Source organism: Cryptomeria japonica, chromosome 8, assembly GCF_030272615.1.
Source record: "Cryptomeria japonica chromosome 8, Sugi_1.0, whole genome shotgun sequence".
Classification (NCBI taxonomy): Eukaryota; Viridiplantae; Streptophyta; class Pinopsida; order Cupressales; family Cupressaceae; genus Cryptomeria; species Cryptomeria japonica.
In genome coordinates this window covers 40762092-40778519 of record NC_081412.1, presented here as the reverse complement: position 1 = coordinate 40778519, position 16428 = coordinate 40762092, and the positions used below count along the sequence as shown (strand labels likewise).

Genomic DNA, 16428 nt, shown 5'->3' with positions numbered 1-16428 from the left:
GTTGTAGATGAAGAAGTTTGGACCTTGCAAGATTTTGAGGAAGTTCAGTTCTAGAAATACATATGAAGTGGAGTTATCGGATAGTCTGAGTATTTCACTTGTGTTTAACATGGCAGCTCTCCATGAGTATCATGAACTAGAATTTAGTGAGGAGTGTATTGTAGACTTTGAGAAATAGTTGCCCAGGAAGGAACCAAATCAGATTGAAGAGATTTTGGACTGTAGGATTTGGCATAGTACCTAGAGCAGTTAGTATAAGGAGTATCTTGTGAAGTGGAAGGATAGACTAGTTGAAGATTCATCTTGGATTTCTCAGGAAGAGGTAGACCACCTTGGTTCTCCTCTGACCCTAGCAAAGTGAGAGGCTCACTTTTTCAATAACCCCGGATGTCTGATGCAGGAGCATCCCCAGTTCATAGAAATCTTGCATCAACAAAAAACATTTTCTTTATGTTTTGCTTTTTGTTTGTAGTTTCAACTTTTCTTTCTATGTGTCCTGGTTTTGGCTCACCAGATCCTGTGGAGTTGGATTCTAGTTGAATACTTGATCATATTTCTTATTTCCAGGCCGCATCACATTTGGATCACTTTTCGGCAAGATATTGCTATCGGATTCCTTGATAGTTTCTTGTTACCGGTTGACAGTTCTTGTTACCAGTTACCTAGACCTATTTTGGTGATCTACCAAAACCCCTTCTGAAGCTTGCGGAGCCTTGGGCATCAATTCTGATGTTCCTTGGCGTGTGTTCAACATTTTCCTGCGATCTACACTTCATCCTTTGGATTTTCCGGAGCAATCTCTTGGCGGAGGCCTACCTTGTTTATTTTACACATTAGGTCTTGTTCTTCGAGTTTTGATCCCTTTTTGGGCTGACTGGATCCTTTGGATCATATATATAATTTTAATTGTGCATTAGAATGTAATGAATAGAATGATCAATTAGTAAGATTGTGCATAGAAGATAGATCTTAAGATTCAAGGTCCCGATTGTGACCTAATTTGTATGTTCTACCAGGCCTATGAGCTGATTATGTTGTAACCCAATTGTTACCGATTGGTTGTAATCAATTTTCATGAAATAAAAAAATATGTTATGCATTTCCTCCATCATATCTTTGTGTTTCCTTTGTGTTACTCTTGTTGATCGATCCGGATTGATCTCTTTGAGGTCCCTCCTCATCGGTGACTACTTCAAGGAAGAAAGTAGAGAGGGAGAGGCCTAAGAGACAAAAAGGTAGGGGTTAATGAAGAGAGAGGGGGGGAATGTAGGGAAGAGATGAGAGAGATAATGTTGATATGAGTATGCTAATTACTGAAATTTGACTAAGTCTAAAATTTATAAGAATACTCAAAAAACTAGAATCTGCATTATAACTCTTAGAGATTTGGAACCACTCTCAAACATCCTGACAATAAATACATAAAATAAAACTTAAAGTATAAATGGCATTTCTCTTTGTCAAAGATAAAAGAAAAAGAGAAATTCCACTTATACTTAAATGTTATATTTTATATATATCCTACTGAAAAACCTAATGGAAAGCTAAATGAATTGCATACAAGTCCATATTACTAATTTTAATTTTATTGACAGACAAACGTATACGTGGTTTACAAACTAAAACTGCGTACGGGGTTTTAGTTTCTAAACCACGTACGTGATTAGTATACTCTAAATCCCATGTGTTGTTTAGCTTCGGTTACACATACGAGGTTTTTTAAAATTTAAAATACCCCATGCATGTTTTGTGTTTTTTCATGTTTTTTTGGGGGTGTGTCCATTTTTTTGCACACCATCTTGGTGCACACACCCGGTAATTTCAATAAATATTCATTCAATGGTGAATAATTTGTAAATTTGGCATCTAGTAATTTATAGGAAGTTGGATTCATATGTCTTCATATATATATATATATATATATATATATATATATATATATTAATGTCTTATATTTGAGAAAATCAATAAGGTGTATGATAGTTTTGATAACTTGAAGTATTAGAAAACTCTTTCATGATAACATTTTTAGTGTCTATAGATTCATTCCAAACAATCATGACATATAATGATTAGATTTATATTATGCAATTTTATATTCTATCTTTCATTAAACCTAAAAAAGACGTTTTCACTTTGACACATTCTAAACCAAGAAAGATCTACAATATGACTTAATTTTATAATATTATTAGTTCTTATTATAACAAAAAATTAAATCAACTAATATACAAGTGTATTATTAATAGTGTTTAAATTATTTTAAAGGAAAATACAATTTTCTAAAATTGTTAAAAATATATATTTAATAGCATTATAAGGTCATATTCTCAAAATAACATTTATTAAATTTTTTGTGACTTCCATCTCAAATTCATTAAATAATTACTTTTAAGATTTTTTAATGTATGTCCACTATTAATCCATCATCTCTCCATGTGACAACCTTATCTTTTATTCCCCTTATGCTTACACCAATGATAGAGAATAAATAAATCCAAATCACATGTAATCATTAAGAATTTTACCTTGAAAAAATTATTTGTTTCATCCTAGAACCTAAATTCAAGTCGCATTCAAAGCATTGCTTTTCTTAAATTGATTATTATTTTTTAAAAACGAATGCAAATGAAATGTCCTATCAAATCTAGACTTAAACATTGTAAAATAAAAATATCTACATTAATAAGGGCATCTAAATTTAAAGATAGTGGATCATAATTTGAATATCATAACTAAATTGTCGAGTTAATGAAATAAATTATAACTAAAAATAACAAGAACTTTTTGTAATACAATGTGAAAATTTTCCTTTCTTTATCATTTGATCTTCAAAATCTATGTTTATATTTAACTTCTCAAATTTTGCATTGGTTCTTCTTTTATGAAAATTACTCTTTATATCCCCTTCTTTGGATCTAAATTACAATAGTTTGAGGATTAGTAAAGGGTTTTTTATGACTAATCAATAAATTCTCCACATTAAAAAATGAATAGCTACAACAAGTTTTACATTATTTTTACTTCCATCCACATATTTGGGATGGTTGCAAGCCAACTTTATCATATTTTTTTTGTGTCAATCTCAAAGGTGAACCATAATGTAACATCTCAAAATTATACATAAGAAGTTGAAACATGAAGAGTGACTAATTACCAAGGAGTAAATTTCATTTAATTTTAACTTTTTCTTTAATTTCTCACATACCTTTTCCAAAAATTAAAGTCTCTAATCCTTCAATGTTTAAATCTATGATATGGACTTTATAATTTAGGATACTAAATAATGTATGAGACTAACTCTTGATTGACTATTATACCAAACATAATCAGCAAGCATATATCTTTTACTTACTAGATAAAATTAATCTTACATGATTAAAAAGTAAAAAAAACAAAATCATGCTCAAAATTAGGAGAAACATTGTTATCAAATCAAATAAGATACTATTTTGTAGGAAAAAGGTAATACTACTTTAAAATTAGATCACGCCAATAGTATGTCCTCTCTATTTTACAAAGAAAATTATAAGCATTTAACACTTTTGTTCAGGCTCTTGATGACATAGACTACTTAACCATATTATTGAATTTATTTTTTTATTATTATCTCTATATATAAATTATTTAGGATTCATAGGCTAAATGTAAAAATAAGTGATAGATCCTTGTATAAAATATCCATATAAGAAATTAAACTTTGCATTCTATGTTAGTTAGACATAAAATATAAATTACAATAGAAGGTAAGAATTAAATATATATAGTCTCACATTATCGTAATAAAGCTTTTTCTCAATACAATGCCTTGTGAATTAATCTCATGTTGATGTGCATGAGGATTTGGGCTGCAAAGAAGATCACAACAATAGACAAAGTAGAACTAGTGTATAGTTTTGTTCTCGGTTATCTTATGTTAACACTATTATGTTATCATCTACAAATTTCTAGATAATGTTTTCCTCTATTTCACTATTAGAACTATGTACATGTTTAGCTCTTAGTTTTGCATTCGCACCTAGTTAAACTTTATAAGTTTAGCAATTTTTTTAACTAAAAGAATAATTCTTTTTATTGAAGCAATTACTTTTATTGTTTTTAAATAAGACTATGTATAAATTTGTAAAACATATTAGATGAAGTAAAAGAATATTGGGTACCTCATGATTTGGATGCAAAAATAAAATGATTAATGTTAGTTTTATAGTAATAGTGTTAGTCAACAAGTCAAGTATTTGTCAGTAACTATAGAAGTATATAAGACCAATATTATTCTTTATTTGTATATGGAAGACAGCCATGCAATACTAAGCACATCCCTCATAATTATACATCCAAAAAAATCTTTAGATATTTTTTTTATCTCTTTAAAAGTATATTTAAGTACTACATATAGTACGTGAAAGTTATATCTTAAGTAATAACACATAACTCAACCAATTACTACTGTGAAACATGTTTCAATGATGAAGACTAACCACAAAATAGTTTTAGTCAACAAATCAAGCACATGCTAGTAAATATAAAAGTATATAAAGACAAGATTATTGCTACTTTTATTGATGGACGATATCCCAACATACTATGATCATGTCAGTAAGCAAACACACACAAATATACAACCAATTTTTTTTCTTCCATTATTTTTTAATTATCTTTAAAATGATCATTGAATGCACGATATTTGGAATGGACTATGAAAGAACTCTTTTTATATTAGTCCATGATATCGGCTAATTTGTTTTTGGGTCTACATATGACTCATAATACATAAGACTAATTTATTTATTTTCTTATATTATTTTTTAATCATATTTAAATAAATACCGAATGCATGATAGTTGGAATGGAATGGAAATACATTCTTTTATAGCCCATGATATTGGGAGATCTTTTTTTTGGTCTACATATGACTTATAGTAAATGAGGTTAATTTTTTTTTCTCTTCCATTACTTTTTAATTATCCTTCAATGAATATTAAATGCATGATATTTGGAATGGAACGAAAATGACTGATTTTATAGTTCATGATATCGGGTAATCTGTTTTTGGGTCTACATATGACTTAAGCATACGAGACTACTCGATACAATATGCAATAGACATCTCACTGTACTTCAAATGCGAGGCATACATACCCTATCCTTAAAAAATTTGAAATTATGGCATCTTTTTCGAGAATACAAATTCTCTATTATAAACCTAAACAGTAACTTTACAAAACTACTGACACAAACCAAATATCTACTTTCAAGTATATTTCAAAAACAAAAACGAATTACTACACAACCATTCTTATTTTCTCATATTATATTTTGTGGCCGATTAAGAAAAGATGAACCACTTGAACAGAAAATTTAAAGTGAATGATTGAAGCAACAGTAATCCTATGACCTATGACGTTTTTGATTACTTGCTTTCATGACAATTCTATGAGGTGCTCATTCATCCTAATCCTCCTCATTCCATCAAAATCGTATCTAATCTTCTTGATCTTGAGGTGGCAAAGCATATCGTATGACGTATTACAATTTAGAATTGCCCCTCATGGTTAATAATAACTTACAACCTTATAAAGCTTTACCGGTGGGACGGGGGGTCTATAATCTTTTTGTCTTGATTCTTACAAGAGAAGTGAAGGGAATCTCCGGGGGTTGAATATGGGAGGAGAAGTAGCTGTAGAGGTCGCTAGATCTCTTACAATGGGCGCCTCAAACCAGATTGAGAACACCGACATGAGTTCTGACATGCATGAAAACTCTGCAGTTGGGATCGCTGTGTTTCTCTGTGCATTGATATCTTTACTGGGTTTTCTGTTAATCCTGCCATGGAATAGCATCAGGAGGTCACATGAACGCCGCATGGCAGAAAGACTGGCAAATACCGGATTGAAGAAAGAGTACATAAAAGCACTGCCCTGTGTTATCTACAGCAAAGTGAGATCAGTTCTGGATGTTGCAGAGTGCCCCATCTGCTTGGCAGAGTTTGCAGAGGGCGAAATTTTAAGAGTTTTGCCAAAGTGCAGGCATAGTTATCACAAGGATTGTGTGGATAGATGGCTTGTTTCACACTCGTCTTGTCCCTCTTGCAGGCATTCTCTTGTTCAGAGCACAGAAAGAATAGAGAAAGAAGATGGGAATACAGATAGCAATTGTACTGGTTTTGAAATAGAATGTATCGTAAATTCATAGCTATGGAAACTGGAAATATGGGCATAACTTTTTGGCTGTGTTGACGATGGTGGGCATAACTTTGGCTGTGTCTGTCAACAGTTTGCAAAGCCATTAAAACGTGTTTGAGGTGAAAAGGCTCCTTGTCTGCTTGGCCCTGTCACAAAGAGGGCTTTTCACTGTATATGTATGCTATAATATGACTCTGTTATTTATATAAACTTGTAATTTTTTTTTTAATTATATCGTGCTGCTTGTGTTTTTTTTAACAATAAAATACAAATTTATTTTCCTTCATGTGGTGGATTTGGGCAGATGAGGACCAAGTAAAGATCGTATGTTATATCTTTTATTTAACTTATTAATTATATCATGTTGTTTGTGTTTGTTAAAAATAATATGTATTTTTTCATTTTTTATTCTCAGGTAGTAGATTTGAGGAGATGATGATCAAAATAAAGTGTTTGTTTTTCAGATTTTTGGACAATTAATTATATTAATGGTATTTTAAAATGGCATCAAAAGTTGTCATCTATTGATCTTGTTAAAAAAATAAAATTTATTAAAATTCATATTTTTTTTTTAATTTATCATTATAAAATATTTCTATAAAGACATGGATTCTACAATAGAAATAATGAGCTCAAGTAGTTTCTAGATTTAGTTGTGTAATATTTGTTTACTATCAATGTTTTGGATCACACTCTATGATACACCATCAAGATAGTAGAGTGCTAGAGGAGTATAATATTACATAAATATCTTAAGATATCTAAAATAGAGAGCTATGGCCACAACCTAGATGTATGTTAGTTTGGCTAGTGTATTTTTGTACTCTATTACTATCACCTTGTTCAATTAACTTGATCATGCACATACATACTTCTAAAAATGAGGTGGTGCTAAAATCCACCTTTTGTGGTTTGATAGAAGTAGAGGGAAGGCCTTTGAATTGCTTGTTATAATGTCAAGCATTAAGTTAAGATTTAGATAAAATAAACTTTAATTGATTCAATAAAATAATATTAAGAAATAAGTTAAGATTTTGCACTATGCAACTATACGTGTGACTATATAGCTATCTTGTATACATATATCTAAAAAATGCTAAAAAATCAATGTCAAGACACCAATGTATCTTAAATAGCTCGAGCTTAATATTTCTTAGTGTCATTTAGATACATGTATTTAAAATTTATATGCTAGTATATATAGTATTTGACTTCATTATGAAAAAATAAATATTACTTTTACTTTACTAAGTATTTCTCATTCTAACCTAAATATGGAAAGCTAAACCAAGGAGTTGAATAATCAAACCTATAGTTAACTAAGGTGTTAACCAATTAAGAATTATTGCATTTTATTGTTACTCTTTTCGGTTGTGATGTTAGTTGCATATATAGTTCTTATTATTCTTTGGTTAACTAACTGACTATTGTTTCAATGAAGCTTCCCCTCCTCACAATCAATTCCTTTTGTTGCTTATTATTCTTTGTTAAAAATATTTAATTAAAAAAACAGCATTTTGTTAATTTCAAATAATTTTGAGATAGATCTTATGGATAAGGTAATATATCAACCATGGGTCTTAGAAAAATTATAGATAATAGGTAGACACCAACTTATATCATTGTAACTATTATGTATGGAGGTGATCCCACAATTGTGTGTCCTATTTTTTGGTGAAAGTAGGACATTGAAATTGATATTTTTCACCAAATTTTCACTTTTTGAAGCCTAAAGCAGCTAAACCATTAAGAATTTGAATAAGATGTGAACTAGTGATTTTTTATATTTTGTATGTAGATTATGTATTTATGTATGTATGAATGCATAATCCTCAAAAAAAAATGAATTTTTAATGTAACTTTAATAACTTATTTTTATAGTTAATAGAATTTTTAAAAAGTGATATTACTCTGGTGCAACATAAATTTACTTGTAGGAAGTATAAAATGATAAATTTTTATAAATATCTATCTATAATTGATATCTAGTGTGCTAATATTTTTTCATAACTTTTGGTAACACAATTTATTTTCTAGTACAATTTGAAGTGCAATTAATTGTAATTCAAATGTACCTTACTTTGGTATCAAGTAATATGTTTTGTATTGATCTAAAAAGAAAATGTTGATATTAGGAACATCAATACCTACACAATAGTTACTTTTCAAAAAAAAAATGTGGTTTACTATTCTTTCTATGTTTGTTGAACAATGACATTCACAATTGTTGAAAAATATATCTTGACTAAAAAATAGAAAATAAATATAGCAATCAAATTAAATATACTCAATTTATACTTGTTTGAAGGCTTACTTTTAGTGCTATGTGTTTGAGTAATTAGGGTCCATTTATCTAATTATTTATTCGTTAGGTCCTTTAATTACTTTTTCACTTAAGCTAAATGTAGGTTCTTTTTGTCACCTAGAGTTTTCTTTACTAGATTTAGTTTAGGCTATAGTTGAGCTTAATTTACTCATCATGATTTTTCTTTTGTTCTCCTAACTTTAGGTATAGAGCATCTCTTGCTTCCTATAAAAGAAAGTCATTAATTCATTGTAATTACAAATCGCCTATTGGAAGGTGTGTTCCCTTTGTCTCCTTGGTTGTTCAGTGTTTCTCTTAGGGATTTGTGACATGGCTTAACCATCTCTCGTGGTTTGTTTATCTCTAGTGTTTGTATTGGGCATTAATAGGTTGAACTTTTGGTGCAATGAAAAATCTTGGATAAAAAATGGTATCAGAGCCTAGGCCATGAGTTCAAATCCCTTGGTCGCATTGGGGGGGGTGATTGTTGGAAGGTGTGCACTCTTCGTCCCCTTGGTTGTTCAATGCCGCCCTCAAGGATTCACTACATAGCTTTACTTCCTCCCATGTTTTTTTTATCTATAGTGATTGTATTGAGCGTTAACAAGTCAATCTTTTGGCACAATATGTAGTGTTTGTATCAAGATTTGATACAATTAGTTAGCTAAGGTTTGTCTTTGACCCAAAAGATCAACCTTTTAATGCCTGATACAAACACAAGAGATAAACAAACCATGGGAGGCAATCAATCCACACCATGAATCCCCACAGGTCGTGGTGAACAACTAAGGGTGTGCACTTTCCAACATCTCCAATATTCTTGTGTGCAATAATACAAATTCTCAAGTTGTTCTAGATCATATTATCTTCACTTGATCTTTTTTGTGTGATAGTTGTGTAATGGAGGAAAATATGAGTCACAAGTTTAGTTATGTAAACTAGGAATTAGACCTATTTCACACACATTAATAGATTCAAATTTAATTTTATTAAGAGAGTTGAATGCTGATTAAATTATATTCCCTTTTGTTTGAGTTGAAGATGCAATTGAAAGGATGTAAATTGAGTGCAAAGTCTAACTAAAGAGGTATATGGATGAACTAGCAACCTAGATAGAGTATGTTATTTGATATTGAAACGAAAAATTCAGAACAAGTATGGAAATGGGTAGAATATGAAATGGTGCACTTGTAGTAGGATTTTGGAGCTAATTTCACTGGACTGGGTTGCTCAAAATGTCCTAGTCTTTTAATTGCTACACATTAACCAAGATCTTGCTTCTCGAGACCCAAAATTCACTCCCTATAAAACTTGAAGTTGTTTATGAAGTGTCCTGGTTTGGATAGGGGTGCCTTAGGTGCCTTGGTCCAGAGCGTCCCAATCCTTGTGGACACCTAGTTTGACATATCTTATAAGGTAGTTTACATTTTCATGTGAAGGTGTTATAACCATACAAAACATCATTAGAAGTCTCAAAAACAACCTCATGGAGTGTTGGACATCTAAAACTAAGAAGATTTCCTTCTAATATATAGTAACTCACTATTGGTAAGAAGTTAATTAAATTATAACAAAAAGATCTCAATGATAAATTGATTACTATTCGTGATGACTCCCTTGAGCATCACTTATGAATGAAATTTTTGAACAATATTAAGAGTAATTAAATATACATGATTTATAAGATTGAGGACACCTTAATTCTAACAATATAATCAACATTTGAGTGAACTCCTATAAATTTATCTTTAGATGTTTCTTACACCAAGCATAAATTAGTGTAACATGTAAAATATAATTTTGAATTATAGAACTCTTATTGAAATAAATTATTTAACAAATAGGCCCGATCAAACTTATTTCATATATCAAAAATAGAAACACTATTAAATACAAAATATCATATATCTAAAAATATTAAACAAAAACTAATATTAAATTTGATTTATATTAAAAATATCACTATGTCAAATCACACTCATGATCCATCATTAATGCATGTAGTAACAATTGAAGATATTATTTAAAAACGACTAAAAAATATTTTGTAATTTTAATTTTTATATTAAATCAATACGCAAAGCCTATCAATGGGCCCTTGGTCTATTGGTGAAGTAGAATGGCTCCTAACGAGCCCACCAGGATCAGGTTGTCAGGTTGTTGTACTCGTAGGTCTGGATCTCTGTAATAAATTAAAAAATCATATATCTAAGAGTATTAAACATTAATTATTATTTAATTTCTATAAAAAATATAGTTATTTCAAATCAGACTCATAATTCATCATTATTAATGTATCATTCAGAAATATTATTTGAACATGACTGATAAACCTTTTTTATATAAGGTCTTAAATGGGCGCTTAACATTTCAATCCCACTTTATTCTTTAATTTAATTTTTTTTAGTAAACAACTAGCATTGTCACTCTCATTACCGAACATTTTTTGTTTAACAATATAAAACAATCCGTAATGTACGGACGGAATCCATAGTTGTATCTAAATATATTATGATGGTAACGTTAAAACAGTAAAAAAATCAGAAAATCAAATATACCCTGTTAATGGCTCAAGATTTGAGGGAAAAGCAACTCTAAATAAATAATTAAATAAATAAAAGGCAACATGTCTAGGTGTACGTATCCATCAAACTGTCCCACGAGTCCATTCACTAAGGGGTAATGGCAAACACTAATCAATTAACTTTTACGGAACGCATTAATATATTATTAATAATAATGATATAAAACTGATAATATTTTAATTTTTTTGAAAGAAACATTGTACCTCGTTTTTTATTATTTAAAACCTTTGGGCTCATCCTTATCCTTATCCTCAGAGTCAAATCTAATCTCAGTGATGTGAGAGGGAAGTGAGGTACAACTATCTATTTTTAAAATGTGGACGATATAGTTAATTGTTATGTAGTGAAATAAAGTACAACTTGAATGTATTTTTTTAGATAGCTTTAAATTATAATACTATTTGATATCTTAAATTTATATAAATTATAATTTTTAATTTATATTATTTTTAATTATATAAATATAATAAAATTAACATGAATTTTTTATTTTTTAAAGGTCTGATTTAGACAATCATTATTAAGATTATGGGTATGTAGTAAGTTTCAAAAAAAAAAAATAGTGTTTATATTCTTTATTTATAATTTAGTGAACCAATGATTCTTTCTTATTTGGTAAAACTTTACATTATTGATTTTTAGAAGAATTTTCAAATAATTAAAATTATGAATTCACACAATACTCAAATTTTATCAAATCTCCCTACTTAATGTAAAAGATAAATATAAAAATAAATATATGTATGGACTGAATGATGTCAATTATTGGAAAAATTGACTATCCCTTTCAATATGAAAAATTATTTATTTAGATGAAGAAAAGTTTTAAACAATTTTTCTACAAACATTTTAAAAAAATACACATAAATTTTCACCAAAAGCTTTTAAGATTCTCTAGCTCTTCCAATTTAAAAATCAAGAAAAAGTAAAAGTAGAATATAAAATTATATAATTTCTTTTATTTAAGAATTACTTTATTGTTAAACAATAATATTTTGATGTGTAAATCGTTATCAAATTTAAGGTAAAAGATAAGAAATTTTATTTATAGAATCATATGACATGAAGCTCCACTTTTCATTAAGAATATAAAATGCTTCTTGACATAATAAACAAAAAATATATTAAAAAAAATTGTGTTTAGGAAAAAGAATTGTAAAGAGAAAAAAAAAAGCACAAGATAATGAGTATTTTGCATATGTAATATTTCACAGTTAGAGGAAAAGACTAAATAGATATTTAAGATCTAATAGAACTATGGTGTTGCTTGTACCTAGAAAAGAGACAAAAATATAATGTCTTATAATAAGACATAAAATGATTAATAATACATGTTGAATTATATTTTTGAACAATTCAGTGAAAAATTAACTTGATTAAGATACATAATCTATATTCAAAACTCCAAAACAATAATTTAAATTCTTAATTTATATACATAGTAGCATACTTAGTATGTCATGAGTCTACTTTTTGAAAACAAATCAAATCAATTTTTTGTTTTTCTTACATGGATTGTGTTGATCTTCTATAGACCCCACTGCCATTATAGAACCTTATCCACTTAATTTACTTAAGAGTTCTAAAATCAAAATATATCATTTAAAAACTCATTTACCCAAAATTAATATAGGATAGGGGAAGCTACCAGTAGGCAATATAGCTAACGTCGCACCCACAAATCCTAAACGATACTTTAGATTTCAATGATTTGTTTTTATTGTCTTTGTATGCGACTTAACACTTATAGCTATTATTTTGGCTTCTTTGTAGCAATGACACACAATGTAGGATATGTTATGTATGCAAGGGTAAAAAAGTACACATTTCAAAGTATCGCTTGATACCTACTTAAAGGTACCCAATAACCATGCACTTAAAAGTGCCTATGCTTATGCACAAATGACCCAGTAGTTGTGCACAAATGCCCCAGTAGTCGTGCACATATGGATGACCAATTATGGAACAAAAAAGCTAAAATGTGAGCGACTATGCATATGTGTGAAATTTATTAATGAGCTTTTAGTTATCATTTTCTTGGTTTCTTTAATGTTAATAATTGGGAAGTTGGGTGAGCAAGAAGTGAACGGTAATTAGAACATGGTTGGGTGGTAACTGGTCTTTTTGGTGAGCAAAAAATGAACGTGATTGGAACATAGATAGACCGTAACCGGTTCTCTTCCACTAGAGATGAACAAAAAATGAACAATAATTATAAAATAGATAGATGGTAAGTGGTAGGGGAAGACCACAAGTAGCCGTCATAACTAACTTTGCGCACCTATAGATCCTAAATGGTACATTGGATTTTGAATTTTTTGTTGTTGTTGTCTTTGTATGCGACTTAACTGCTTAAAGCTATTGATCTGGCTTCTGGGTAGTAATGATGCACGTTGTGGAATCAATTATGCGCACAAAGGTAAAAAAAAGTACACATTTCAAAGTGTCGCTTGATACCTAACTAAAGATGTTCTAGTAATCGTCCACTCAAAATCACCAGTACTTGTGGACAAATGTCCCAATAGTGGTGCACAAATGTTCCAATAGTGGTGCACAAATGGGCCAATTATGAACAAAAAATGATCAGATATTAGTACAAAACAAATTTATTAATGGTGTTTTCACTATGACAGCTATTGAGGATCACTATGACAATAAGATGATGGCTATTGGAACTATGACGGCTATTAATACTCTTCCCACTCATCTTTCATCCTCTCCTTTAATTCTGCTTGGAAAATATCACCAAAAGATATTATTTATGTCACCTCCAAAAAGAGTAGCAGGCGTCCACAGCATCTTTACCTAATGCCGGCCCTTTTCATACGTGAAAGAAATTGGATTTTCTTGCTTGTTGAACAAGCGTGGCCAGAAAAAGTGGGGATAATAATAAGAGAAAATAATAAAAGTGAAAACTAATTGCTTTCCGTCATAATTGCCCCAGAAGATTCTTGGGGAACGTTCAGGTTGAGACTTGACAGCACCACCCAGCACAAACAAAACCATTAACCAAGTCTCATGTCTTTTTGATAACTGTGGGCTCCCATCCCTCCATGCTTATCCGATCTACTTCCCACTCCCCTTAGCTGTGCTGCACATTATAAAAAAATCTCTCTTTTAACTTCACTTTACTTTCTATCCCTTTGAGTCCCCAAGGCATTTGCCTGGTCAATAATCTGTTCTATTTAGTACAGTTTTTGTGCTCTGTAGATCTCAAAAATGGGTGGAAAAATGATAATTGAGGCCTCTCCTAGCCCAAGTCAGCAGCCTGATTTCAGTCCTTATATAGCAGAAGATACTCTTGTGGGTCTTGTGGTATGTCTCTCTGCATTCATATCTATCCTGAGCTTTGTTTCAGCCTTCATGAGGCTCCACATATGGAGGTCCCGTGAGGAGCATGTGACCACCATGATCACAAATGCAGGGCTTAAGAAGGCGGCCATTGAAGCACTTTCTGCAGTGATTTATAGCAAACTTGATTCAAAGCTAAATACAACAGAGTGCCCAATCTGCTTAGCAGATTTTATGGATGGTGAAAGAGTTAGAGTTTTGCCCAAGTGTAGGCACAGCTTTCATATGGAGTGTGTGGATAGATGGCTTCTTTCTCACTTCTCATGCCCCACTTGTAGACATTGTCTTCTTGATACAGTGGTGAATATCATACAATTTGGCACAACTGAAATCCACTACAGCAGACAGACCACTGTGGAGCAGATTCATGTGCCCAGTTCTTCAAGTGAAGAGGAAGAAAGCATTTGTATTGTTTGTGTATAGTTGTTGTTGCAGAAGAATAAGCCATAAACTCAATCACTTGCTGAGCACAGGCCAAACTACTGTATTAGCTTCTAGAAGTGTTGGTTAGTGGTGTCTACTGTTTGCATGTCTTATTTATTGGCCTCTTCTCCATGTTAAAACATTTCTACTTTCGCCATTTATACAATGATTAGTTCTACTTTCACCAATTCTAATGATTAGATCCTTCCCTGAAATAGCTGTAATGGATGCAGTCCAATATGTTCTGGCTTATAGATAGGGAACATCTCTAAAATAGTTATGGTGGCCAGTGGGGAAAAAAAGAGCTGCGGAGCAAGTTAAGTGTAGATGAGGACACAAAGTGCATGGAAATCTTGTTCTCACATAACCTACAGTACCCAATATGGTGTATATTCTTAGCTTACCCTATTGCAATCTTGGTCTGAACTAATGAAAAAGTCTATTGGTGGTCAATATGGTGTAGATTCTTAACTTACCCTATTTAAATCTTGGTCTGAACTAAAGAAAATAACCTGTCAATGGCCAATATGGTGTATATTCTTAGCTCGCCCTATTTAAATCTTGGTCTGAACTACTGAAAAGAGCCTATCAGTGGCCAAAATGACGTAAATTCTAAGCTTAACCTATTTAAATCTTGGTCTGAACTAATGAAAAGAGGTTATAAGTGGCCAATATGGTGTATATTCTGAGCTTGCCCTACTGAAAAAACTTGGTCTAACTTTCCACTGAACCAGTGCCGCAAAAGAAGACTTTGGAAGTAAAATGACACTAGGTATAAAGTTTGTGTCCAGCTCAAAGGGGATTTGTCATAATTGTTGTTTACATATGGGAGAACATCATGATACAGGTAAACTGAAATAATATAAAATCTTATGTTGTTTTTATTGATGGAGTGTTTTATATTGGATTCAATCATATTTATTATTTATTGGTATTATATTTATTATTTTAAAGATTAATATTATTTTCTTTTAGTAGTAGTTAAGGATTTAGATGTTTTCATTCTAAGACAAAATTTATTTTTTAATAGATTTATTTAAAATATTCAAATTTATTAACAAATCAAAAGTTGCGGGAGTTTTGTTCTCTGTGTTCATAAAATCTATGGTTGAGGTTAAGGTAGCTGCGAAAACAATATTATGACTTGAAAATTGTACTAGACCTTTATCATACATACAAGACTTTTGATTTGTTTTTTATTAAGGAACACAGGTTTTGAGGGGACCCAAATCCCCTTACAACAAGTTTTGAAGGGACCAAAAACCCTCAGATTTTTCATGGATCCAAAACACTCAGTATAATGCTACAATAGGATACAACTTAGCCATTCAACAACCCAACCACAACCTAACAAAGGAGATTAAACATTGAAGAGGTGGTTGTAAAAGAAAAAGTTCGAAGCCGACCACTAAAGAGCTCAGATATACATGAGCATAGGGAACAAGGCTCTTTCAACCTTAACAATGGGTTTTATTTGTTAATTAACTTGAAATATTTTATTAACAAGGCTCCCTCAACTTTTGATTCTAAACTATATATTTGGGATTTATGATTGAATTGAATAAAATTTTATTATATTTTA

General features: G+C 30.6%; 2 protein-coding genes across 2 annotated transcripts; both read left to right on the top strand.

The window, feature by feature from the left end:
• Positions 1-5592: 5592 nt before the first annotated feature.
• Positions 5593-6468, top strand: LOC131030602 (RING-H2 finger protein ATL74). The gene has a single exon (XM_057961505.2). The coding sequence runs from the start codon at positions 5662-5664 to the stop codon at positions 6190-6192; it is 531 nt and encodes a 176-aa protein (XP_057817488.1). The 5' UTR covers positions 5593-5661; the 3' UTR covers positions 6193-6468.
• A 7640-nt stretch (positions 6469-14108) lies between these two features.
• LOC131026914 (RING-H2 finger protein ATL74) lies at positions 14109-15299 on the top strand. Its single transcript, XM_057956943.2, has one exon. It carries the CDS (start codon positions 14292-14294, stop codon positions 14844-14846), a length of 555 nt encoding a protein of 184 aa, XP_057812926.1. The 5' UTR covers positions 14109-14291; the 3' UTR covers positions 14847-15299.
• The last annotated feature ends 1129 nt before the right edge of the window (positions 15300-16428 follow it).

Coding starts and splice junctions, on each gene's coding strand:
- LOC131030602 (XM_057961505.2), top strand. CDS start 5,662: ATGGGAGGAGAAGTAGCTGTAGAGGTCGCTAGATCTCTTACAATGGGC.
- LOC131026914 (XM_057956943.2), top strand. CDS start 14,292: ATGGGTGGAAAAATGATAATTGAGGCCTCTCCTAGCCCAAGTCAGCAG.